This window comes from Castor canadensis, chromosome 16 (genome assembly GCF_047511655.1).
Source record: "Castor canadensis chromosome 16, mCasCan1.hap1v2, whole genome shotgun sequence".
NCBI lineage: Eukaryota > Metazoa > Chordata > Mammalia > Rodentia > Castoridae > Castor > Castor canadensis.
The window spans coordinates 21,196,285-21,223,413 of record NC_133401.1 but is presented as its reverse complement, the minus strand read 5'-3'; the positions used below and the strand labels follow the sequence as shown (position 1 = coordinate 21,223,413).

The following is a 27,129-nucleotide window of genomic DNA, read 5'->3' as shown; positions in this document are numbered from 1 at the left end:
TTTAAGTACATTGTACCGTTGATGTACATTTGGAGTCTTTTCATTTTTTTGGCTTTTAAAACAGTGTTGCACTAAGCATTTTTATATGCACTCCTGGTGTACTGTGCAAGATTATTAGAGCATAGTTATCTACTCCTGGATAACAAATCCTTCTAGAAGTAAGTGCCTTAAAACAACCATTTACTATTTCTCACGGTTCTGTGTGCTGATTGGAAAGTTCTGACATGGCTGCATTTGGCTGGACAGTGGACTGGAGTAGGCCCAGCTGTCCTACAGTGCTCTACTTTATGTTGGGCTGTCCAGGCTCACTGCTGCCTGACAGGGGTGTCAGCTGATGCCTGCAATCAGTTGGCAGGTCAACAGGGATTGAACCTTTCCTGGAGGCCTCTTTCTGAATCCAGTTTGGGCTTGTTCACATGCAGCTCATGGAGCACACAGGCAGAGTTAGTAAAGGGTCTTTTTATTTTTCTTTGTGGTGCTGGGGATCAAACTCAGGGCCTTGAGTCTGTCAGGTAAGCGTGATCTACTGCTGGACTACATCCCCAGCCCCAGAAAAGGATTTTAAAACCTAACTAAACATGGGAATGTTACCATTGTCATTATAGCTACATTTCTTTGGTAAAAGGAAAACCACTCCAGGCTCAAGGTTTGGAAAGTAGACATTAGCTTTTAATGGGAAGAGCTACAAAATATTACGGTCATTTTTCTACAATCCTCCACATATATCTTCAGTTTCACCAGCTAATGTAGCCACTCCACAGTGTGCCAATTTGTAATCACCTGCAGATATGAAAGGGATATATGGAAATTCCCATTGTCACACTTGTTCCAAACGCTTGAATTGCTGGAGTTTCAAAGTTTTGTCAGTTTGGTAGGATTGTACTGGTATATAATTAGGATTTTAATTTTTACTTCTCTGGTTACTAATCTGATTATCTTTTTATATATTTATTCCCATTGGATTTCCTCTTTCATGAAATTTATGGTTAAAGCCTATTTCCCTTACTTTTTTTTTTTAGTTTTATTTACTTTTTTCTTTCAGATAGGGTTTCACAACTGATTTGTGTATATTGATCTTGCTAACTTCATTTACTAGTTCTTACAACTTCAGGTGTTTATGCATACAATCATGTAGTTTACAAATAAAGACATTTACTTCTTTCTATTCTTTCAAAATTATTTTAATTGTTTTATTAGATTGGCTAGAATCTCCATTTCTGTGTTGAATAGAAGTAGGTGTGGACCTCTGTATATTTTGCCATCCTCAGGATAAAGCAGTGATTCACCAGTGTTTATATTAGTTTTTGGAGTTTTTTCCCCCTAGATAACTTTAATCAGCTTGAGAAATTTCCCTTCTATCCCTAGTTTTCTGTGAGTTTTTACATGAATTTATGCCAAGGTTGTTAAACACTTACTACACAATTATTGAAATGAATGGATAGCCAATCACTGCCTTTTCTGTTTAGATAATCTATTTTTTGTATGTTTTGTGAATGTTGTGGGTTACATGGATTAACTTTCTAAGATGAAAGCATTCTTGCATTTCTAGAATGAACCTATTTGGTCATAGTATATTATAATTTTTATGTATTGCTAGATGAAATTTGCTAATGTTTCATTAAGAATGTTGAATCTAGGGCTGGAGGAGGAGTAGAGCACTTGCCTAGCAAGTGCAAGGTCTTCAGTTCAAACTCCTGTACCACCCCCCAGTGTTGAATCTAGATTGATGGGGGATACTGGTTTTTTGTTGTTTTTTTTTCTAATGCTCTTGTGTGGTTTTTTGTTACGGGCCAGTGTCAAGGGTTCTTGCTTTCACAGGCCAAAGAATTGGCTCATTAGGCAGCGGATTGACCCATGGGACAACAAAGTTGGCACACAAAGTAGGATTTATTAGAGAAAGAAAAGGCTACAACTAGAGAAGTGCAGCAGAGCCCAGAAACCAGTAGCTCCCTGCTCAGGTGAAGGTTGGGGGTTTTTATGGATGCTTTAACTCTGGGTTAGGGTAAGGGTTAGGTGGGCTCTTTCCATTGGCCATGGATTTTTGCACATGGGCTCTCTTCGATGATCTGGTCTTTTTGCCTTAAAGGGGGGAAACAACCTTGAGAGCATTCTGTTTCTCAGCCCCAGCAGATTTATGAGGCCATGTTTCTCCTCTCAGGGTGCAGGGCTCATAGTGCTCTTCATGGGGGTGGGATACTCACTCACTCATCTGTCTCTTGGTTCCAGACCCAACACTTATCAGAGTAATGCAGGCTTTGTAAAATGGATGGGGAAGTAGTCTTTCTGAAGTTTCCAAAAGTTTCTGTAAGAATGTTATTTGTCTTCAAATATTTGAATATGCCAGTGAAACCATTTGAGCCTGGAATTTTCTCTGTGGGAAGGTTTTTAATTTATCTAATAGACTGAAGGGCTCTTTTGGTTTTCTGTTGTGGTCCAGGGAATGTTTTCATTTCATTAAAGTTGTCAAGTGTTCAGGTGTTCACATTGTTCACAATATTCCTTTTATCCTTTTCAGGATTTGAGGTGATGAATCTCTTTCATTCCTGATACTGGTAATTTACATCTTTCTTTTTCCCTTGATCAGTCTAGCTATAGTTTATTTTGTTTACTTTATTGGCATATATTAACAGTATGAGAAGGTTTTATTGTGATAATTCCATCCATATGACCTCTGTACTTTGAACAAGTTCATCCCCTCTCTTATGTTCTCTTAGAGTTTATTTTTAAAATCAGCTTTGATTTTGTTATTTTCCGTTTATTAACTTCACCAATTTTCTGTTTCACTTACTTGTGTTCTTTAGTAGCCTCTCTCTTCCATTTTACTCTTCCCTTTTCTCATTTTTTTAAAGTTTATTCAGGTAGGAGATTAGATGAATTTTGGGTTTCTTCTTTTCTAATTCAAGCATTTAAATTTCTCCTTTTTCTTTTTTTCTTTTTTTTGGCTAATACAAGCATTTAAAACTATAAATTTCCCTCTATTTTTTTCACAATACTAGGGTTTGAACTCAGGGCCTAATGCTTTCTAGGCAGGCCCTATACCACTTGAGCCATGACCCCAGCCCTTTCTGCTTATTTTTCAAATAAGGTCTCACATTTGTGCCCAGGCCAGTGTGGACCTCGATCCTCCTATTTATGCTTACCAAGTACCTGGGATGACAAGTGCTTGCCACTACCGGCCCAGGTTTTATTGGTTGAGATGGGGTGGGGGGTGTTCTCATGAACTTTTTTCCGGGCTGGCCTCAACCATGAGCTACTGATTTCTACTTCCCAAGAGCTAGGATTACAGGGGTGAATCCCCTCCTTATACTGTGACTTATTTTATGGTTTAGCATATGTTCTGTCTTGGAGAACATTCTGTGTTTTTTGGCAGTACTGGCATTTCAACATGTCCTTGCGCTTACTAGGCAAGTGTTCTACCACTTGAGCCACACCTTCAGCCCTCCATGTGCATTTTAAAAGAATTGCATCCTGATATTTTTGGGTGGGGTGTCCTATAAATGCCAGTTAGGTCAAATTGCTTGATATTTATTCAAGTTTATGTAGTTTCCTATTTTGTTTGCTTCTTCTGTTACAGAAAGAAGCATGTTGACATCAACTATCTGTGGGTTTGTTTCTTTTTCCTTTCAGTGCTCTGTTTTTGCTTCACATACTTTGAATCTCTGTAACTGGTATTGGTATTGTTATATCTTTAAGATAGATTGATCCCTTTATCCTTACAAAATGTCTCTCTTCATTCCCAGTATGTTACTTGTTCTGAAGTCTACTTTGTCTAGTCATTTCAGCTGCTTCAGCTTATTTATGGCTTGTGTTTGTGGCACATATTTTCCATTCTGCTTCCTTTTTAAATTATTCTTTAATTTTCTTTTTAATTTTTTTGGTGGGACTGAAGTATGAACTCAGGGCTTCACACTTGCAAAGCAAGTGTTCTACTGCTGGTGTCATACCTCTAGTTCATTTTGCTCTGGTTATTTCCTGGAGATGGGGGTCTCTGGAACTATTTGCTTGGTCTGACCTCGAACTTCAGTCTTCCTGATCTCAGTCTGCCAAGTAGCTAGGATTGCAGGCATGGGCTGTGGGCATCCTGCTTCATTCTGTTTCCTTTGTGTGTGTGTGTGTGTGTGTGTGTGTGTAGTTAGAACATATTGTTATAACCAGCATATAGTTGTTTCTTGCCTTTTAAATTCAGTATGATGATTGATTCATTAAGTCATTCTTATTTATTGTAAAAATGAATAGAATTGGGTATATGTTTACCCTCTTCCTATTTCTTTTCTCTCTGCCATCTCTTCTTCTTATATTCTTTATTTCCTAGTTAGATTGAGGATTTTCACTGTTTTTTCTGTGGTGCTGGCAGTGGAACCTAGGTCCTTGCACGTGTTAAGCAAGTGCTCTACCACTGATCTATACTCCCTGCCCTTGTTTTGTCTTTTAAGATTGCATTTTCATTCATTTGTTCCATTTGTTCTTGACTTTTTCATGACACCTCCTTGTTTTATGGTTGTTCTAGAGTTTACAATACGCATCTTTAACTCATCAGAGGCTTATTTCAAATAATTTCATACAAAACTTAGGAACATTACAACAGATATCCACTCCCTCTTCCCATGCTTTGCATATATTCCTGTGTTCCATACATTTTTCTTCTCAGCACATTACAAACAATACATTGCAATTATTTTGGCCTTAAATAATCAATATCTTTTAAATAAATTTTCAAATGAGGAAAATGTCTCTTATATCTACCAAAATATTTACTGTTTTCAGCACTGTTCTTTCCTCTGTGCAGATCCAAGTTTGCGTCTGGGTCTTCCATTGTAAGAGCTTCACTGAACACTTTCTGTAGTGCAGCTCTGCCAGTAGTAACCTCAGCTTGAAATTGTCTGAAAGTTTCTACTTCGTGTTCAGTTATGAAATATACATTCATGTGACTAGAGAGGTTGTGAAAGAACACTTCAGTGTAGAATTTTAGTTAGATCTTTCATCACTTTAATGATAAAATTTTTTCTGCCGTAGTTCTTGTTTTTCTGAATGCTCTCCTGTGGCTATTCTTATTTTGTGTTACTCTAATGTATCTTACTCTTTTTCAGACTGTTTTTAAGAGTCTCTCTTTCGCTGGGCACCAGTGGCTCACGCCTATAATCCCAGCTACTCAGGAGGCAGAGATCAGGAGGATCGTGATTCGAAGCCAGCCAGAACAAATAGTTCCGCCAGACCCTGTCTCGAAAAACCCTTCACAAAAATAGGGCTGGTGAAGTGGCTTAAGGTGAAAGCCCTGAGCTCAAGCCCCAGTACCAAAAAAAAAAAATTAAAAAAAAAAACACCTCTCACTGTTTTACAGGAATTTTATTATCATGTGCCATTTTTCAGTTTTCTTTCTACTTAGCCTATTTGGGATTCATCAAGATTCTTGGAACTGGGGGTTTACAGTTTTCATCAATTTAAGAAAACTTTAGGCCAGTATTTTTTGAAATATTTTTATCCTATCCTTCTGAGATTCTAGTTGCACTTATTTTAGAATGCTTGGTATTGTTCCACAGGTCATTGAGATTCTGACTTCTTTTTTTATTAATTTTTTTCTCTCTGTACTATGTTTTAGCAAGTCTCTACAGTTATTTCTTCAAGTTCATTGGTCTACTACAGTATCTAATCTACTGTTAATCTCATCTGAAGAATATTTCCCTTCATATATTATACTTTTAACTTCTAGAACTTGTATTTTTTCATAGCCTTAATTTTCTAATTATTAGGTTCATGTTTTTCTCTTAATACTTTGTGTGGTGCTTGGGATTAAACCCATCTTTGTGCATGCTAGGGAAGCACTTTATCATTGAGCTACATCTTCAAATCTTGTTTTTTTTGAGATAGGATCTGTCCATTTCACCTAGGCTGGCCTCCAGCTTGCTACATGGCCCAGGTCCCAGGCTGGCCTCAACTCTCTCTCCTCCTGCCTCAACCTCCTGAGTGCTAGGATTATAAAGAGTGCCACTATGCCCAGCTCATTAAATACTTTATCGTAGTGGGTTTTTTTTTTTTTTTTTTTTTGGTGGTACTGGTGTTTGAACTCAGGGTTTCATGCTTACTATGCAGGTGTTTTACCACTTGAGCCACTCCACCAGGCTTTTTTGTGTTGGAGTTTCTTGAGATAGGGTCTTTTGAACTATTTGCCTAGGCTGCCCTCAAACCATAACACTCCTGATCTATGCTTCCTAAGTAGCTAGGATGACAGGCGTGCGCCTCCATGCCCAGTTAGTTAAAATCTTTGATAATTCAAATTTTCTTTAATTAAAAAATTTTTGCAGTACTAAGTTTTGAACTTAGAGCTTCATGCTTGCTAGGCAGATAGATGCTCTACCACTTGAGCCACTCCACCAGCTCTTTTTGTATTGGGTATTTTTGAGATTGGGTTTTGAGAACTATTTGCCCAAGCTGGCCTCAAACCTGGAGCCTCCTGATGTCTGCCTCCCAAGTAGCTAGGGTTATAGGTGTGAATCACCAGCTCCCAGCTTTGATAATTCTGATATTTGGAAGTTGCCATAGGTCTCCTTTTACTGTCTTCTTTCTGGAGATTATTGCCCATGGCATCTTGTTTGTGTGTAGCTGGTTGTCTCTATAGAAATTTATAGAAATACTTTTTTTTCCCCCTCGTTGGTGGTATTGGGGCTTGAATTCAGAGCCTTCTGCTTACTGGGCAGGCAGTCTACCGGTTAAGCCACATTTCTAGCCCATTTTCCTTTAGTTTATTTTTCAGATAGTCTCACACTTTTTACCTGGGTCTGGCCTCAGGCTATAATCCTCCCACCTCTGCCTCCCAAGTTTCTGGGATTTCAGGCATACGTCATACACCTAGCCTATTTATAGGTTTTTGGTTTTTTTTTTTTTTTTTTTTTTTTTTTTTTTTGGTGGCACTGGTGTTTGAACTCAGGGCCTCACACTTGCTTGGCAGGTACTCTACCACTTGAACCACTCTGCCAGCCCTTTTTTGAGATAGGGTCTCACTTTTGCCCAAGCTGGCCTTGAACCTTGATCCTCCTGATTTCTGCCTCCAGAGTAGCTAGGATTATAGATATAAAACACAGGTTCCCAGCTATTTACAGGAATTCTGAAAGGCCTAGGACCAAGGTGTGTTCTCCTGATAGAGTTTTTGCTTCTACTTACTGCATAGGGATATTGGAGAGAATTACTTGAAACTCAGGGCTCCAATTACTTTGGAGACCCATGGCCAAAAGTTGGGGCTACAATCCAAGCCAGGGCTGCCTTGTGGCTCCACGTCAGAACAATTTAAATTTTCCTTTGTTTTGCTCATTTCTGAAACAACTCCTTGCATCCTCTGTTATGTGGAAGGATTTGGTCCAAGCTTCTGGTTTGTTGTTATACTGAAGGTGTTGCCCTTTGAAATGCTAGATTCAAGAGGGGAATTTCTATTCCCAGCTTATTTTAGGCAGGCTCTTGCATCTGTTATCTGGCTCTTATGCCTCCTTTTTATGTCTAAAAGGTCATGAAATTGCAAACGCAGGTGTAGCTTGCTATATTCAGCATATGCCTTCAGGATTAAGTACCTTTGAAAGTTCCCTTTCCCTTCTGCTTGTATCTGTACTTCAATTTTTGTCTGATAATTTCTTATTGTCTTGTCAACATTTTTATTCTTTTAGGAATATTAAAAAGTATCTCCCAGTCCTGTAAATTATTTTCAATGAGAATATTAGTCCAAATAGCTAACTGGCCTGTTACCAGAATAGTGCATAGGATTTCATTTTCTTAGATATGATCAAACTATACTTATTTTCCTGAAGCTTGCATTTTGCTCTTATTATTAGATCTTGGCAAGTCTTCCACTGCAAATCTTACAGAGTAATGAGCTAAATTCTTTTTTTTTTTTTGGATGAGCTAAATTCTTAAGCACTTGCACAAATTAACCAAGTGATGATGGTAGGCTGGGGTTAGTATTGGATGTGACAGGGCATGACAACATGAGCAGAGCATGGAATGATGCTGGGTCATAGTGGAAGATGAGACTTAAATGGTCAGCAGAGCTCAAATCAAAAGTTGTAGAAAGTTTCTTTCACAGGGAGCAGCTTCTTGGGAACTTATGCATACTGTAGTCTAAGTAAACTGTGCTTCTCATCATTCGGTAACATGACGCTTAGAAAAGTCAGCTTAGAAGGCTGACTTTTTACCCACTAGTCTCACAAAAGAAAGAAGTTGGTTGCAGGGAGTGGCATATTCCCATAATGCCAGCACTTGGGAAGCTGAAGCAGAATTGTGAGTTTGAGGCCAACCTGCGCTACACAGTGAGACCTTTTCTTAAATAAATAAATGAATGAATGAATAAATAAGAAAGAAAGAAAGAACAGTGGAAACAGGTAGGCAATGAATAAGAGTGCCCATCAGTGGACCAGAGACCACAGAGCCCCTACAGAAAATCCTTTTCCCAGTGTCCCTCACAGTCGTAAATTCTTCAGACTCACACAGACTAATTCATGGTCCTAAGATGGGTGCCTTCTAGGTTTCATCTCAGGCTCTACCTTGCCCAAATCAGTAATGCAATGCTAGTGATCACTTTTTTCATCTGTAAGACAAAGAAAAGGGGAGGCCCTCTCCTAAAGGGCCAAATGGTTCTATCTGGTTCAACCCCCTATCCTCAGGAATGCAGAAACACTTGTGAATCTGATAAACCGTGGGATGCTCCCTCCTGATGCTCATCCCCCTATCAACCTTCATGAGAACCCATCCTCCATCTACAACACCTGGCTCAACAACCTTCCCCAGCACGTGAAGGACATGGTCCTCAGGAAGGTGCCTGAATGCACCATACAAAGTCAGTTTTTAAAGGTCAGTAAAGAGAGCTGAAAGCATGCCAAGAGTTCTTCAAAGCCTTCTGCACAACGGAAATTTCACTTTTTATTACTACCAGAAATAAATCCTAGAAGCACCAGGACAACCGGCATCCCTGGTAATGCAAAGAACAACAGCTTACAAAATGGTGTTACATGCAAATGATAGGTACATTGGTTTTTCTTTTTTTTTAAATTCTCATTTTTAATTACCATATATTAATTGTAGTGAATTGGTTGGCTGTATCAGAGGGTGAACCTGGAATCTGATTTTCTAAGTGATTCAGAGCTTTCTTTGAGTTTTCCAGAGAAGGTAGACTACATATTGGCTTAAGTTTAAGGACACTTTAACTCTTGCCCTTTCCCTTCTTACAGATTAAAGAGGGAACACACTTTGTAGTCCCTACCTTTCTTGAAGTCACATCAGTCCTTCCTGGGTCTGCCTTCTGGTCTATCTTCTTCTTCCTGATGTTGCTGACCCTGGGGCTGAGCACCAGTGTAGGACTTATTCACAGCATCATTACCTCACTCCAGGACACCTTCTCTTCCCTCAGGAAACAACCAAAGCTGCTCACAGGTACTCTGAACTATGGCTCTACTCCACCAAAGGCCCTCACTTTACCGAAACTTTTCCAGCCCTGGTCTATGACTTCCATTTAGCTTTTGTCAACCAGCCAGACCTCTGATCTTAATACAGACCTAATGTTTCCTCCAGTGGGCATATCTCTGCTAATGTTCCTGTGCGGCCTCTTCTTCACTCGACCTTCAGGCACCTACTTCATCAGATTGCTGAGTGAATACTGTATCATCCTCCCCATCATTTTCATCCTCATCTGTGAGAACATTGCTGTGGCCTGGGCCTATGGGGCCAAGAGGTAACATGTTAGGCCCCAGGACTTACAGGTCATGGGTCTAGAGAGAAGGGTAACCCCTTATTGCCTGTAGTTTCATCCAACTAGAGTGACATAGTGTGCTTGATGTGAACCAGATGCTGTTTTAGTTACTAGGAATTCTGCACTAAATAAAACAAGCATCATTGTTCTCAGGGAACTTATATTCTAATGGTGTAAGTAGGCAATAACCAAATAGATAGAAATAAAAATTATAAGTGACAGGAGGAAATCAAGGGTAATTAGGAAGATCCAGAGTAGAAGTGTGTGTGGGCAATAACTCAGACGGATCGCAGGGAAGGCCTTTCTAGTAAGGTGATGTGAGCAGATTTCTGAGTAAAATGAGGGAGGAAGGTTTTTTGGCTTTTTTTTTTTTTTTGTGGTACTGAGGCTTGAACTCAGGGCCTTCACCTTGAGCCACTCCACCAGCCCTATTTTTGTGAAGGGTTTGTCAAGATAGGATTGAGCACTATTTGCCCAGCTGACTTCAAACTGTGATCCTCCTGATTTCTGCCTCCTAATTAGCTAGGATTACAGGCGTAATGAGATGAGTATTGGCAGGCTGTAGGTAGGGACTATCATTAATAGGTTTATTTTTTTAAAAGATATTTGGAATTGCTGTGTGGAAGATAGACTGTGAAGGGTCAAGTGTGAAACATGAAGAGGTGGGAGGTCTGTAATAGTCCACGTAAGAGCTAACAATGCCTTGGGCAAGAGATGCAAAAGTGTAGTTTGAGAGAAGTGGTCTGATTTTGGAAGGTAGAGCCGTCAAGGAAAAGGGGACAAGATAATTGGGAGACTGGGATCTAGAAGACAACACTATGTAATGGAATGGAAGGAGAATCCAAATTAAGTACAATGGACTTCTGAGTCCAGGGTAGTGTGTGGACATCCAAGTGGCCAAGTGGTTTAATTCAAAGGGGTTCAGGGGGCACAACTTAGTAATGGTTCTTGGAATCAGTTCACTCACTCAACACAGAGACTTTCTCTGTGTGTCAAGAAAGCTTTGCAGTACTGGGATACGAATTACTTAAGTTGGGATCTTCTCAAAGAGCACTGATTCTACGGCGCAAGTTTATATAAACACACAATTCCAGTACGAGGAGGCAAGTCCATAGTGGAGCTAACTGATGGCACTCTAAGGGCACAGATGAGCATTTAAGGAAGATTGGAGAGTTAAGGAAGGTGTCCTAGAGGGGAGGATGCTTGAGCACAGTCTGATGGATGACTAGGCAGAGAAGAGAAATTGGTATTCTAAGCCAAGGGTCACACTATTATTTCTATTGAGATTGAGAATATCTACTAAAGAGGCTGGATGTGTGGCTGACAGAGATTAGGATAAACTGCCTGAGGGCCGAATTGTTTTGGCTGTGTTGTTCCCTGCTATATACCCAGCACCTAAAAGGGTCCATGGCACACTGGGTGTGATGGTGCTCCTAGCAACTTGGGAGGCAGAGGTAGGAGGATCGAGATCTGAGATCAGCCCCAGGCAAAAAACAAATTAAAAAACCATAAAACCCTTTCCGAAAGTAACTAAAGCAAAAAGGGCTAGGATGTGGCTCAAGTAGTAGATCACTTGTCTAGAAAGCTAGAGGCTCTGAGTTCACACCTCATTACTGCCAATAAATAGATAGATGATAGATAGATAAAAAGAGAGACCCTATCTCAAAAAAAGGGCGTAGAGCATGAGTGATAGAGCATGAGGCCCTGGGTTCAATCCCCAGTACCACAAAAAAAGGTCCCTAGGACACCATAAATAGTGTCATATTCATCTATTCATGGGATGAATGAAAGGGACATGGCCTTTATCCCAGGGGCATTGGAAACACACAGACGTATTTGAGCAGTTGTAGGATGTTTGAAATTTTTTCTTGGGTTGGAATGGAAGACAGACTGACTTAGAGAAAAGACTGAGAGGATGAGACTTGAGATAAAGCAAGGGATTAGAGGTGTGATAGACTATTTGAAAGATGTTTAGTTTGGGCTGTTCTTGCCCCCAACATGGGGTGAGGTCTGACTGGGTCTCCTACACTCTTTTTGTCCTTCCACAGGTTCCTTGAAGACCTGACAGACCTGTTGGGCCGTCCCATCTCTCCCATCTATGGTTGGCTGTGGTGCTTTGTGTCTCCACTTGTGCTTCTAGTCCTGTTTGCGGCCATTGTGTTTCAACTCTGTATGAAGCCCCTTGTCTATACAGCCTGGGACTCAAGCAGTGTGAGACTCCTTTTCCAAGCCCAAGGGCCCCCAGGGAGTGGAGCCAGACCTTTCAATCCCCTAACTTACTGAATGACCTGATCCCCTCATTCTTTGACTCCCTGAAGACTCCTTAATCCTTTGTCTCAGTTCCCTTCCCACTGTTCCCCTCTACATTTCTTCCTCTTCTCCTAGTAACTTTGATGCTCTAAATCTCTTTTCCATCTCTCCACAGTCAAAACATGTGCTTCGACACTACCCACCATGGGGACTGTTCTTGACAATCATGTTTATTGTCATTGTCATCTTCCCCACCCCTGCATACTTTGTATACTGCTTCACTCATGGGATTCCATTCAGGCCAAACAGCAAGATCAGGTCTATACCATTCTCCAAATCCCTAAACCTAAGTAACCAGCAAACACCCAGTAAAGAGGTCCCAAAGGAGGAAATTCTACAAGTTGATAAACAAATTGCTGAGCAACCTGTCACCTAACTTCCTAGCTTCCTTCATTCATTTGGCCTGACATCATCACACATCCCTCAAAAAAGATGTAACAGGCAACTGTTAATATCAACTTGAAACTGTTGATGTCCTGGATTCAGAACCATTGTCATTCCCAAGGGGAAGGACATTACTTAACAGGTACATGGAGCCTGGCTTTGTAGCCCCCTTCCTGGGCCCCATCTTTGCTGGTTGCCATTGTATCTTCCCCATTCCCTTCCTCAACACACACACCTGCATAGTGCATATGAACACTACTGGCTTCTCTGCCAAACCTGCAGCTTATGGTCTGCCAGTCTTCTGGAATGCAGCTGGAGTAGTAATGATGTCAGCCAATAAATCAGTCCACTGGAACACAAGCACTGAGTGTGAGATTTTTTTCCTATAGATGTCTCAGGTATTCATTCTGTCCTTCACAAAGCTTACGTTCTTTCTAGAATCAAATGTCTAACCCTGAGTTCTGCAGATTTCTCCCCTGGCTCTAGCAAATTCAGATTACTAGACTTGCCTTATCCAGGGTTTGCACTTTAGCCAAGGGAAACTTGAGAAATGGGGGTATCAATAAAGATGGAAAGGATATTAATGTACTTGTTACTAAGAATGATAATTATATCAGAGGTCTAAAAATTATTTTAAAAAACAGTTGCACCAGTGATTCCAACACTGTTGTGGAAAACTACCAAGTTGAATTGCTTGAGCCCACTAAGGGTCCTATAGCTGTTTGGTAAGAGACATTGCTGGTTTTATCACGAGGATAAAGAAAATGAATTTGTCCAAATGGGCCCAAAGTGGGTCTCTGGAAATTTGCAGGAAGGGCTTCATCACTGACCTGAAGTATTTCCCAAATGGAGTCTGGCCCCAGTCCCAGAGATGGAATGGGGACTCTCGGTACAGGTGGTTAGGATTTTGGATTGCTTAGGGCCCACACATCAAGTCTCTGAAAGAGAGAGAGAGAGAGAGAAAGGAAGGAGGGAGGGAGAGAAGAAGGAAGGAGAGAAAGGAAAAGCAAGCAAGCAAGAAAAAAAATTGGCAGGTGGGGGGCCCCCAGGGTGGACTGGAGGAGGCGTGAACTTCCGTGTCACCATCCATTGGCTCCTGTACACACGTAACCCCGCCCCTCACTCGGTCCCGCCCCCTCGAATCCAAACGATGTCTTCTTGAGGACGCCTGCTGTTGAGTCGGGTAAGGGGGGGATGGGAGAGAGAGGGCGAGGGCCTTCTCCCCATGATCACATAGTCTGGGTCTTCAACTTCCTTCCCTTTGAGAACCCGGGCTCTCATCTCACCCTTTCTGTCCCATTCCCACCCTAGTTTAATGGAGATGGAATTTGTCGAAGCAAGATTGAAAAATAGGAGCTTTCGGAATAAACCTATGGGGGCGGAATGAAGACCTTGATATGTCTCTTCCTCCCACTAAATTTTTCTCTCCTCAAACACCTTGTTAATCGTTCTTTGGCACCTAGCTGCAAGGTTGTCTGGGCATATCCCACCCCGCATTGCTGTGAGAGGCACTAACTGAGCGATAGGAATGCTGATTTCTATGGTAGATTTCTCAGGTACCGCTCTGCATAGCCCTGAGGGTCTTTATTGGCTAAAATCGGTTTCCTAGCATTCTTCGGTATGATCAGAGGATTATCTTTTGGACTGCTGCCAGCAATCTCTAGCCTTGTTAAGATGGAACCAAGTCTGTGGTAGGGCAGTCTTAACACATGCCTTCCTCACAATGGCGTGAGCTCTAGGTATTGTCATGCTCAGTTTTCATGAAGGCCCCAGGGTTAATAGTCAGGGATAGAGCCTGGCAAAGATTGTTGTTTTCTTTTTTCTTGCCCTTTTATTTTGAAGCTTTCAAATACTACAAAAGGATGCTATGTGGTAATGAATATGCCTCCCCATTATTTTGAAACAAATCTCAATTTTATTTTATCCATAGATGTCAGTATGTATCTTTTTTTTTTAAATCGTCTTTTAAAGCTCCACAAAACTATTATTACATACAAAATAAATAACAGCAATTATTTAATGTCATCAAATGTTCACTCAGTATTCAAATTTTCCTGACTGGCTCATAATTTTTTTCTGGTGGTTTTATCCCTAATAGCTTTATTGAGATAATTCACACACAACACAATTCACCCATTTAAAGTGTACAATTCAGTGACTCATAGAGTTGTACATTCATCACTACTATCAATTTTAGTACATTTTCATTAACCGTCCCCAAAAAGCCCCACATCCCTTAGCTATCACCCACCATACTTCCCCATCTGCTACCTCCCTCCCTGTTAGGCAACCACTGATCTACTTTCTCCTCCTATGTAGATTTGCCTAACCTAGACATTTCATACAAATTGATGTGTATAATATGTGGTCCTCTGTGATTGGTTGGCTTCTTTCACTTTGCATGATGTTTTCCAGATTCATGTTGTAGCATGTCTCACTACTTCATTTCTTTTTACTGCTGAATATCTCACTGTATGCATGTACCACACTACCCATTCCTAAGTTAATGGACATTTGGCATTGTGTGCATGTTTTGGCTTTAATGAAGATACTATGAGTTCATGTAAGAGTTTTGGTGTAGACATATGTTTTCATTTCTCTTGGGTCTGTCCCTAGGAGTGGAATTGCTAGATCATGTGGTAATTCTATGCTTCACTGTTTAAGGAAGTGACTCACTTTTTTAAAAAGTTTTTGAATCAGGATCCAAATAAGATTCATGTATTATAACATTTCTTAGGACCGTTTTAATCTGTAAGTACAACTCCCTCTTTTTTTCTCTTTCCAATATATTTGTTGATAAAACTGGATTATTTGTTCTATGGAAGTATTCCCACCATATAGGTTTTGCTGAGTGCCTCTCTGTAGAGGCATTTAACACATTCTTCTGTCTCCTGTATTTCTTATAAATTGGAAATCCAGAAGTTGATTTGTTTTAAAGCCAATATTTTAACAATATTTTCTGAATGGTTTTATGTACCTCTATCAGGAGGCAAAGTGTCTGGTTATCTCTGTATTCATGATGTTAACAGTCATTGATCGTTATCTAGACCAATATACATATACGTTAGAGAATACAGAATGATGGTTCTCTAAGTTTGTTATTCCTTGATTGATTTTTACAAGTTGACTATTTATAGAAGGAGAAACTTCTCATTAAACAGATGTTACCTGGCATATAATTTGCACAGGAAAGGCAGAATCAATGTTGACTCTTTCCTTTTAGTTACCAGTTTAAAAATTAGCTTGCCTGCCTAATCCCATCCAAATATGATCACTGAGATTTTCCTTTGTTAACATCTTTATGAACTCATAGACTTAAATATAGTTGGTGTTCTCATGTCCATTGCCACTATTCTTATAGATGCTCAAATAATCTCATCTCTGGCCTCTGGAAATCTCTCTAAGTTGACTCTTTTGGATAACTCCCCAATAGTCTTTAATAGTTTCCTTGCTTTCTGGTATGACTTTGTGGTCCAGGATTAACTCGTACATTTTGTGTTACAGATCTGAAGTATAGTCACATCTATATCCCTACATGGTGCGACTTTATCCATTTTTTTACCTGTTTTTTCAAGGATACCTGGTTCCTTTTTATGGGAAATGGAGACCACTGTTGTGTGCCAGAGGCGTTCATTGCCACTATGTTGAACATTGTTTCTAAGCCTTTCTGATAAATAAGGCTAAGCAATTCCTTTTCCCATTAAGATACAATATATCATAAATTACACTCACTTTTATATTCAAGTGGATCTTACTCTTACTCATGTAGGAATCTATAGGGCAGCAAGATTAATTCCAGTCCTACCCACTGATGAGACTGTTGTAATCCCTGCATTGAGGGACATTGGAGGCCTGCTGGGAAGAATGCAGTACCTAGAGACACATCTGCATCTGATGTGCATGTGGAACCCCGAGGTAGTTGTGACACTCAGTGAGTCACTGTCACTTCTTAGTTTATCTGTCACATGGCAACAGGGAAACAATTCCACAGATTCACTAAAGTGAAATTGTTAAGCATAAGGAAATCATTCCAAGATTAAAAAAAAGTTGATACAGATGATAGTATGCTGGGACTATATAATTTTTCTCTAAATCTGCAAGTTTCTTCAGATTTTATAAACAGAAACTATCAGTAAAATATTGCCCAGTATATAAGATGTATATCTGTAGCGCCTAGAACGCTATCTCATAATTGTGCTTTCTGAACCCAAGTATATAATCAAATGCTTTTAAATAAATATAGAGGCTGGTAGAGTGGCTCAAGTGGTAGAGTGCCTGCCTAGCAAGCTTGAGGCCTTGAATTCAAGCCCCAGTACTGCCCCCCCCAAAAAAAATCCAAACAGATTAACCCCAGAAGATGACATATTAAATAGGAAAAACAGTTTTCAGTCTGTGTGTGAGAATTTTCTACCTCCTATTTTGTTTCTTCTTTGATTGAAAAGGAGAATAGTCTGAAGTGGTAGGGTAAATATGAAAGGCTTTGTTTTTCCCCTAGTCCTGTGCCCATCTGTACATTGCTGCCTCTCAATGGGTCCCAGATTCCATATTTCCTGATCATTTCTATTCATTAGAACTCAGTTCTCATCTGATTCCAAGCTTCCCCACTCCCATTCCTGAACAAGCTCAAGGAACCTGAAATACAGACTGGAAAGACATTTTTATTCTTCCTTTCCCTTTAACTCAGCTCCTCCCCCTTTTCCAAGCTGGTGTTTCTAACCTCATGTCCTCTAGTGTTTCCAAACTCAAGACCTCTTCCTTTTCCAAGCCAAATCATTACCATGAAGGGAAATAAGGGAATAAGATATGAGATACATATCTTCTCAGAAGACATTCTTGTACATATTTTTTTAAAGTTTGAATTTTTTTTAACATTTAAAAGCCCTTAATCCATCTTGAGTGAATATTTTGGTATAAGGTGTGAGGATGAATCCAAAAACTTATAATGGTATCTGTACCATTTATTAAACAGAATTTTCTTTTCCTACTCTGCTGTGCCAGCTCTGTCATTATTCAAGTCCCACCTCCGTGCAACGCTGGCATGGGCCATTTTGTCCCTCTGCCTCTTCCAGAAGGTCATTTAAATGGAATCCTGCTGCATATAGGCCTTGAGTCTGGCTTCTTTCACTTTGAGCTACAAATCTGCTAAGTGTTTCAGCAGTTCACGCCTTTTCACTGCTGACTGGTATTTCATTCCATGCAGATACAACACTTTATTCTAAGGACATTTAGATTGTTCTAGTTTGGGCAATCATGAATAAATCTTCCATACACATTCACATACACATCTTTTGTGAACAAAGCTTGTGCATAAATATATCTAAAAGTGTCATAGCTAGGTTATTATGTTTAACTGATTTCAGCCTCCCAAGGAGCTAGGATCACAGGCATGAGCACCAGTGACTGGCTTGTTTTATCTGTCTTCAGCTTGGATCATTCCTGATGATCTATCTTCAAGTTCCATCTAATGCATTTTTATGTCCAGTATTGCACTTCTTGGCTCTAAGATTCCATTTGGCTATTTGTTACAGCTTTTCTTTCTCTTATGAGAGCTTCTATTATTCCATCAATTTTAAGAGTTTTCAACTTTACCTCCTGGAGGATGATCTAATAGTGACTTTAAAGACTTTGTGTAATAATCCCATCATCTGAGTCATCTCAGAGTTCACATCTATTGATTGTCCTTCCCTTGGGAATTGGTCACATTTGTGTGTGTCTGTGTGTTTAAAGGGATGTGTAATTTCAGACTGTATCCTGGGAAATTGGAACATTATATTGTAAGATTTGAGATCCTGTTAATATCCTCTGAAGAATGTTGACTTTTGTTTGTTTTAACGGGCAGTCAATCTGGTTAGATTCAGATGGCAAATTCTGTCATGTCTTCTATTACTGTTGGTTACACTGTCAATTCAGTTTTTAAAACCTATGTTATGCTACTTAGGTTGGCATCTGCCACCATGGTTTTAGACTGTGACTTGGACAATGGTTTATATCATAGCTCAGTTTACAAAGCCTTAAATGTGCTTCCTTGCATTTGTCCCATGCCTGTGTAGTTCAGAGAGGAGTCTCAGAAATGAGAAGAAAAACTGGTATTCCCAGCCTACTCTGGTGTATAGGAGCTCCTTTTCCTGGTTCTCTGGCTCTGAATGGAGCTGAGGTTTTTTTGTTTGTTTGTTTGTTTTGTGTTTTTTTGGTGGTACTAGAGTTTGAACTCAGGGCCTCAGGCTTGCTAGGCAGGCACTCTACCACTTGAGCCACTCCACTAGTCCTGAAAAAGGAAGTTTCTCCTGAAGATTTTGCTTTTAGTGCTTGTTTCATAGTTCTTTGATTTTGGAGCATTCTTGGATTGGGAGAGACAAAGGAGGAAAACACACCCCCATTAAAAGTCATCATTCAGCAGAGCACTGGTAACTCACACCTGTCATCCTAGCTACTTGGGAGGCTGAGATGGGGAGGATTGTGGTTCAAGGCCAGCTTGAGCATCTCCAAAATAACCAGAGCAAAATGGACTGGAGGTGTGGCTCAAGCAGTAGAGCATCTGCTTTGTAAGTGCAAAGCCCTGAGTTCAAACCCCAGTCCCATAAAAAAAAAATAAAGTCCTTATTCAGGCTTTGACTTATGTCTTCATTCTGATGGCTGGTTTTGGTGTTCTATGTAGAGATTCACAGCAGGAGAACTAAGATGTATGTTATTAACTAATTCCTTCATCTTACTTAGCAACTGCAGTCTAGCGGCAGTCTCTTCATTATTCTTGGTGCTTATTCTTCTATATCGGTTTTTAAATTTTGCTAATTTTCATGAATAATCTTATTGAGACTTTAATTGGAATTGCATTGAATCTATCAGTAACCTTGGGAGAGAAATACTATGTAGTACTATTTTTATCTATGAGCATGGTATATTTTTGTGTAATGCAGAAGTAATTGACTAATGGCTTCAGGTGTTTATGGACCATTTTTATGGCTTCATTAGTAAGGAATGTGCTTGCTTTCTGTTCCCTCTCCTCTGCCCTTTTTTTTTTTTTTTTTGAAGGTACTGGGGTCTGAACTCAGAGCCTCAAACTTACTTGGCAGGTGCTCTGCCATTCAAGCCAAGCCCCCAACCCATCTCCTTTACTTTTTTGAGAGTGTCTTGCTATGTAGTCCAAAGTGCCTTTAAACCTGCCATCCCCAAGTGTCAGCTTCCTAAGTGCTGGTATTAAAGGCATATACCACCATATCCAGCTTCTCCTCTTGCTTTTGAGGTTGTCCACTCTCACGACCAGCGTGATCAGGTCCCTTGACCTGACTGGGAGTGACTGGGGATTGAGAAAAAAGACACAAAGACAGACATATAGAAAAGTTGGGCCAGTGGGTCCAGCACTCCTGATGAGAGATGCTGGCCACCCACTCTGCCTACAAGTGCATTTATTTATACAACAAGTGTGGGAAAGCGAGGTGAAGGGCAGGTCGAGTTCTTATGGGTTCTGTCGCGTAGGCAGCAGGAATAACGCAGCTGTGGCATGTTGTTATTTACTACAGACTATCCTGACTACGTCAACATGCCCTGTTTTCCCTGCAAGGCAGCCTTGCTGAACCTTGTTCACCTCCTTTGTGCCGGGGCCTTGCCTTCTCAGCACAAAGGTCTTTGAAATGACTTTGCACTTGTCAAAGTTCTGTCTCAGTCTATTTAGTTACTGGTCTCCCACAGTCTACTTTTTCTTTTCTATTTGTAGATGTTTCTGTTTTAAAAATATATTTTGGAAACTCCTTTTTTTGGTTATATATTTTATTTGTTTCCTGTTGCTGTTGTAACAAATGACCACACAGTTAGTGGCTTAAAGCAACACTAATTTATTACCTTATAGTTTTGGAGGTCAAGAGTCTGGAATCAGTTTCAGTGGCCTAAAATCAAGAAGTTGCCAGGTCTGCCTTCCATATGCGCAGTCTAGGGGAAAATCTAACTTCCAGCGTCTGGGGCCATGTGTATTCCCTAAATCATGTCCTCTTACTCAATATTCAAAGCACATTGCTCAAACTTTTGCTTCTGCCAGTGGCATTGGTGGCTTATACCTGTAATCCTAGCTACTCAGGAGGCAGAGATCAGGAGGATCACGAATTGAAGCCAGCCTGGGCAAATAGTTCAAGACTCTATCTTGAAAATACCCATCACAAAAAGGGCTGGTGGAGTGGCTGAAGGAGAAGGATCTGAGTCTAATACCTAGAACTGCAAAAAAAAAAAAAAGTATTCCCATGTATTTTATATCTTTGGTGTTATCTTAGATGGTATACTTTTTAAATTCTTATTTTCTAGAGGCAACCATATTCTTGTACCCCCAGGGTGGAGATTCCATGTTTTTATCCATTTATCCTTGGGTTGGGGAGGCTTCAGGGGTGCTTGTATGATTAGCCTTGTCTTCCTTGAGCTTATAAACTGAAAGTCCTTGATATCCTTAAGGTTGACAAGGAGTGAGTCCTCATCTGTGCAGCATTACAAACTGGAGTCTATCGAAAAAGATGGTGAAATTGTGGAGGCTCAGGATGCAAAACCACAGACGCCTGTACCTTCATGTTTCAAATCTCTGTCTACTAGCAACTGGGCTTCCTCATCCTTGCAGAAGGAACCGCTGTCTTCTGATGAGATGGGTGGTGAGGCATATACCTTAGATACTCTGTCCTCGTACCTATGGCATGATGATGACTATGAAGACTTGGCAAAGACCACAGGCGAGCCCCAGGATGAAGCCCCCAGTGACCGAACAACCTGGGCCAATAAAATTGAGTACATCATGGCCCAAGTGGGCTTCTCTGTGGGGCTGACCACTATCTGGCGCTTTCCTTATCTGTGTATTCACAATGGAGGTGGTAAGCCTGGGTATCAGGGATTGTGGACCCATGAAGGGGTGAGGAGTCAAAGGCCTATAATTGATACTCTGGAGTCTGTGAGATACGTAGGAACAGAAGATTTGGGATCCTGTCTGGGGCAGAAGCCAGGTACCTGTACACACAGGACCTTGGGAGAGTAAGGGAAGGGTATCTGAATACTTACGTTCATGAGGATGGAAGGGTTGGAGGCCTGGTCAGAAATAGGAGTGGAAATGAGGTATCTGAATCTTCTAGAAATTAGGGGCCAGGGGACTAGATGTCTAGGACTGTGAGGGATGTGGAAACAAGGTGAGTCCCAGTGTTTGTGGTCCTGAGAGAGGCTGGAGGTGGTGAGCACATCTGCCTGGGCCACTGAAGATGGCTGAACACTGACAAGTCAGATGCTTCTCAGAGCCCCTCCCAAATCCTCTTTGCAGGCATCTTTCTCATCACCTACATCATCATGCTGTTCTTGATTGGGATTCCCCTCCTGATCCTGGAGATGGCATTTGGTCGGAATCTGCATAAGGGCAGCATTGGTGTATGGAAGTCTATCAGTCCCTGGATTGGTGGTGTGGGGTATGCCAGCTTCACCGTGAGTATCCCTGGCTGCCCAAGCCTACCATTACACCCTCCTCCCATCTCAACCTTCATCCCAGCGTGGATCCTGTAACGTGGCTTTACTCCCATTGGTCAAGTTCCTTCAGTGCCCCAATCCTTGCGTCAAATTCTGTCCTTTCTGCTGGCTACCTTTCTCCCCCTGCCTCCAGAATTCCTCATGATTCCTAGGTATGCCTCATCATGGGACTATACTATAGTATGATCATGGCCTGGAGTCTCTTCTATTTGGTTCAGTCTTTCCAGGACCCACTGCCTTGGACATTGTGCCCCTCGCTGACGAACTCCAGTGATTTGGGTGAGGAGAAAGGGAGAAAAGGGCAAGTTGGAGGGCTGCAAAAAGGCCCAGGGAAGGAAGAAGGATCACCAAGAGAAGAGGGAAGAGCAGGGAGATGATGGCATGGGATTGGAAGGAAGGGTGATGTCAAGAAGGGGAAAGACTCGGTTTTGCAGTTTCTCCATGGCTAGTTCACCGCAGACCCTGAATGTGTAAGGACAACACCCACAACATACTTCTGGTACCGGAAACTGTTGAAGGCCACAGATGAAGTTGAAATCAATACTGGGCTCCCAATCTTGCACCTCAGTGCGTGTGTCTTTGTGACCTGGCTAATTATTTGCATCTCCATGATCAAAGGCCTCAGATCAACTGGGAAGGTGAGCCAGCCTCTAAGTTACTCACCTGATGGGCTCTTTTCTAATATTCTAGTTTTGGTGCCTGTAAGTCTCTAACTTCTCATCTGACTCAGACCTCTCATTCCCTGTAGCTTTATTCCTACTATCCCCAACTTCTGCCTTTGCTAAACTTTAGTTTTTTTTTTTTTAGTAAAAGAAACAGTAAAGTTTATTAGGATAGTAACGGGGGAGAAAAGAGAGAGAGAGAAGCACTTCCTGTTCCCCACACAAGAGAAATGAGAGCAAAGATTCTAAACTTTACTTTTGAATCATACTTTGTATTCAGATGATGTACGTCTTGGTACTTCTTCCCTACCTCATCCTTTTTGGTCTCCTTATCCGGAGTCTCCTGCTGGATGGTGCATTTTTTGGACTCAAGAATTTGTTGGCTGCCAAGGTGAGGCATTCATCCTTTAATCCTCAAATCCAAATGGGGATGTCAGAGACAGTGTGGTTATCAGTCTGATAGAGACCTTCCCAGCTCTCTATTTCATTCTTTTCTTGTGTTCATCCTCATCATGGTTTATCTCTGCTTCCTTTACACATCCCTATTTGTGTGGACTTCTCCCCTTCAGGTATCAGCCCTGTTCTCTGTTGATGTGTGGCGACGGATAGGAAACCAGATCTTTTTATCAATGGGTACTGGCTTTGGCAGCTTCACCGCAGTCAGCTCGTACATCCCTCGATCCAACAACTGTATCAGTGGTGCGTTTGCTGTGGCTCTTCACAACCTGGTCGTCTCGCTGACTGCCACATTGATTGTATTTTCCATGATGGGCAATGTGGCCACAGTGAACGCCCAAAAATGTTACATTACGTGAGTCTAATCTTCCATCTAAAGATTTCTTAGAGCTATCATCAGAAAGGAAGTGTGAAAGGTGGCCTAGAGAGCTCCAGTCTAGACTCCCATCCCTTAGGGATGTTGACTGAGTCAATATAGACACTTCTCTCTCTCTCTCTCTCTCTCTCTCTCTCTCCCTGATGGCACTGAGGTTTGAACTCAGGGCCTTATGCTCAGCTAGGCAGGTACTGTACCACTTGAGCCATGCTTCCAACTCTAACATAGAGTCTTCAAATTGGAGCATCCTATACCTTAGAAAGACCTAAAACTTTTTAATTCTCCTTCGGAGTTCCCTTTCTAAAGTAGGACAGTCTCAGGTTCAGAGGTTTCCAAAGGTGTGTTCACCCCATTCTTATCTGGGGACTGCATGGAAAAATTAGGGGATACTGTCAGCTAAACTAGACAAAAAGGAGGCCCCCAGTACCAGAGCTTCCATAGTATGGTCAGTCCTCATTTTGGTCTCCTATGACATTCATTCCAAAATATTTATCAATCTGGGCACTGGTGGCTCACACCTGTAATGCTAGCTATTTGGGAGGCAAAGATCAGGAGGACTGCAGTTTGAGGCCAGCAGGCAAATAGCTCAGGAGAACCTATCTCAAAAATGCCCAACACAAAAAAGGGTTGGTGGAATTGTTCAAGTGGTAAAGTACTTGCCTAGCAAATGTGAGGCCCTGAGTTCAAACCCCAGACTGTCAATATATTTTGTATATCCAATATTTACAAAACATCTATAATACCAACTGCTGAGGTGAATTTTGGAAATACAACCCTTGGTGAGTTATATCACCATCCCTGCCCCCAGGAAAACCACAGTCTTTTGAAGAAGCAGATACTAAACAGATTGTCACAACTAGGTGAGATGGTAGTCAAGGTGATGGGGAGACACAGAGGAGGTGCCAGTTTCTTGTAAAGACATCCAAATCTGAGCTGAGTTTGAATCCTGCACAATAACTACTTGTATTCTTTCACATGGCTTTCCTTCACAGACATAGACATAAAAACATACCATGTTTTAAAATTTGGATAATACCATGTGACTTTTCTACAGCTTGTTGATTCGCCTTTATGGAAATAAATCTTAAACAGCTTTTCATAGCAATAAATAGAATTCAGTGAGCTAGGCAAAGACTTTTAGGAATTAGCCATGTACAGAATGGATGTGGGAGGTTCAGGTACAAAATTCTAAGCAGAGAAAGCAGCATGTACTGAAGATGCTGAGACGAGAGAGAGTATGGCAAGTTGAGGAAGGTTTACTAGTTGAGTATGGCTGAAGAACAGAGAATGAAGGGAAGTGTAAGAAAAGATGTGGCCAGAGAGGCCATCAGATCAAGAAGCTAAGAAGCTTCAGTGTTATCCAGATAAGGTCTAGCAGAAAGTAAGAGTCCTAAAGTTGTCAGTGACACTGTAGGAAATCCCCCAGGGGTCCACTTAGTCAGAAATTCTCTAGTTTCACACAGGGAGTGTCCAGAAGGACCCTGGACACCTTGGTGTCGGTGCAGCCTCCACATTAACCAGATCCTCATAGACTAGTGACTTCCCTTCCTACCTGGAGCAAAGGGGATGATAAGTTATCTTACAGGGTCAAGCTGTTTTATGTAATTCTGCTCCTATTCCCAGGAATGCTGATACAGTAAGGAATCTGGTAGCCAATGGCGTGCTGCCTGCTGGGGTCCAGCCCCCAGACAGTCTATATTATGATCCAAGCACCATCTATATAAAATGGATCGACAGCTTGCCCAGAGAAGTAAAAAATGAGGTCCTCCAATATTTGTCTAGATGCAGCAGAATTGAACAATTGAATCAGGTAGGTAAAGGTTGGAGGTAGGGCCTTCAAATTTCCCAGAGACCCCAGCATACTTCATCTCTCCTTAGTGTGTCTGTAGAATCTGGAAAGGCAATTTTCAGCAGCATCCTGGACAGCTAAGACCAGGGTTTATGGCATTCTTTTGTGATAAGACAATTGTAGCTTCTTTAGCACCAAGCATTACTGTCTTTTGCTTGCTTGTTTGTTTTCTGGTGGGTCTGGGGTTTGAACTCAGAAGCACCAAGCATTGTTGTTAATAGGAGCCCACTCACCCCAACCCAAGAGTTACCAGACCTGACTGTTGCCAGAGGATGTCCGCTGGTTTCAGTGCCAGAGGAAGGTAGACAGTTTCCAAGGGAAGGAGATGGGAATGTTGGGATTCATTCAGAGCTTTGAGTCCTCACCATTCCTTCTTTCCTTCACAGATTATGAATGGACCAGGTGTGGCCTTTGTGTCATTTACCAACCTCATCTCTGTGTTTTCTGGACCCAACTTTTGGGCCATCATTGTATTCTTGTTGCTGATAACCCTGGGGCTGAGCACCATGGTAGGGATCATACAGGGCATCATCACCCCTCTCCAGGACACCTTCTCTTTCCTCAGGAAACACACAAAATTTCTCACAGGTACTCTGACTTATGCCCCCACTCCTACCTATGGCCATTACTTAGTTTAACCCAAGTAGGGTTCTCATACCCCTAGCTTGTGTTCTGACCCTGATTCAAACTTGCTGTTTTCCTCCAGTGAGCATCTGTGTGTCTATGTTCCTGAGCAGTCTCGGGTTTGCATGGCCCTCAAGCAGCTATTTTATGAACCTGTTGGATGATTACTGGGTATCTCTGCCTCTCTTCTGCATTGTCATCTTGGAGAATGTGGCCATGGCCTGGATCTATGGAGCCAGGAGGTGATGTCCCAAGCCCAGGAGTCTCCTGCCCATGCACCCTCACTGTGGTAGTCCTAAGGAACAGCAGTCCTATACTTGCTCCCTTCATTCGCCCCCAGACCTCAGATCTGAGAGCTTAGGAAGAGTCCCAGAAGGGTGGGAAGAAGAAAAGCATGGATTAATTCCTGGAGAAAATAGCTGTAAAATGGAAAAATGAGGAGCAGTCTATATCAAGTTCAATTGGTTCCTGAGCCTGACTTTTAACCAGGGTAATGTGAACATCTGAAATGTGGAGACCTTTGCTTCCCCAAAACGTGACTTGTGGACTAGCAACATTGGTATCATTTGGAAGTTTTATCAGAAATTCAGACTCTTGCTGGACATGCTGGCACATGCCTGTAATCCCAGCACTTGGAGCCTGAAGTAGGAGGATCATAAGTGTGAGGCAAGGCTAGGCTACATAAGAAGACCATGTCTCAAAGAGAGAGAGGGGAAAGTAAAGGGAAAGGAAGAGAAGGGGAAGGGAGGGGAGGGAAGGGGAGGGGAGGGAGGGGAGGGAAAGGAATGCAGACCCTCAGGCCTTACCCCTGGTGGTTTGTATGCACTAACATTTGAGGAGCACCAGGTAGCCCAGGTGAGAGTGGTTCTTGGTTTGCTCATTCATACATTCACTCATTCCCACATATACCTTTGGGCCTCCTGTGAGTACTAGGAATCCTGGGATAAATTATATTTACCTTCTGCTCTCGGAGTGCAGAGAACAAAGACGAAGACATATGTAAGCAGATCCCTGTACATTGTGGTCATTCTATAAGAGCAGTATCACAGGGATCTCTGGGAAGACAGGTTACCTAAAGAAGGAGGAAGAACCAGGCAAGGCACTTTTGAGGAAGGGATGCATGAGCAGAATCTGGACTGATGAGGAGTGTGTTGAGAGAAAAGAGAGAGGAGACATAACTTGCACTTGTGTTGAGGTTAAGAAGGTGCACCAAAGAAAGCTGGGTGCTGGAAGAAATTTCATTTATTAGGAATTTGGCCTTTACTTG

At 41.6% G+C, this 27,129-nt stretch overlaps 3 protein-coding genes across 3 annotated transcripts in view; all 3 read left to right on the top strand.

The window, feature by feature from the left end:
• The window catches only part of LOC109683877 (orphan sodium- and chloride-dependent neurotransmitter transporter NTT5), an 87,075-nt gene that overhangs the window by 35,068 nt on the left and 24,878 nt on the right, over positions 1–27,129 (top strand). The window lies entirely within an intron of this gene.
• On the top strand, positions 407–12,768 carry LOC141418051 (orphan sodium- and chloride-dependent neurotransmitter transporter NTT5-like). Its single transcript, XM_074057943.1, has 5 exons — positions 407–512; positions 8,643–8,829; positions 9,207–9,408; positions 9,547–9,706; positions 11,773–12,768. Exons 2-5 carry the CDS (start codon positions 8,680–8,682, stop codon positions 12,005–12,007), a joined length of 747 nt encoding a protein of 248 aa, XP_073914044.1. The 5' UTR covers positions 407–512; positions 8,643–8,679; the 3' UTR covers positions 12,008–12,768.
• On the top strand, positions 13,564–26,594 carry LOC141417835 (orphan sodium- and chloride-dependent neurotransmitter transporter NTT5-like). Its single transcript, XM_074057049.1, has 8 exons — positions 13,564–13,601; positions 20,852–22,174; positions 22,355–22,533; positions 22,838–22,948; positions 23,127–23,368; positions 25,013–25,199; positions 25,625–25,826; positions 25,945–26,594. The coding sequence occupies exons 2-8, from the start codon at positions 22,060–22,062 to the stop codon at positions 26,106–26,108; spliced, it is 1,200 nt and encodes a 399-aa protein (XP_073913150.1). The 5' UTR covers positions 13,564–13,601; positions 20,852–22,059; the 3' UTR covers positions 26,109–26,594.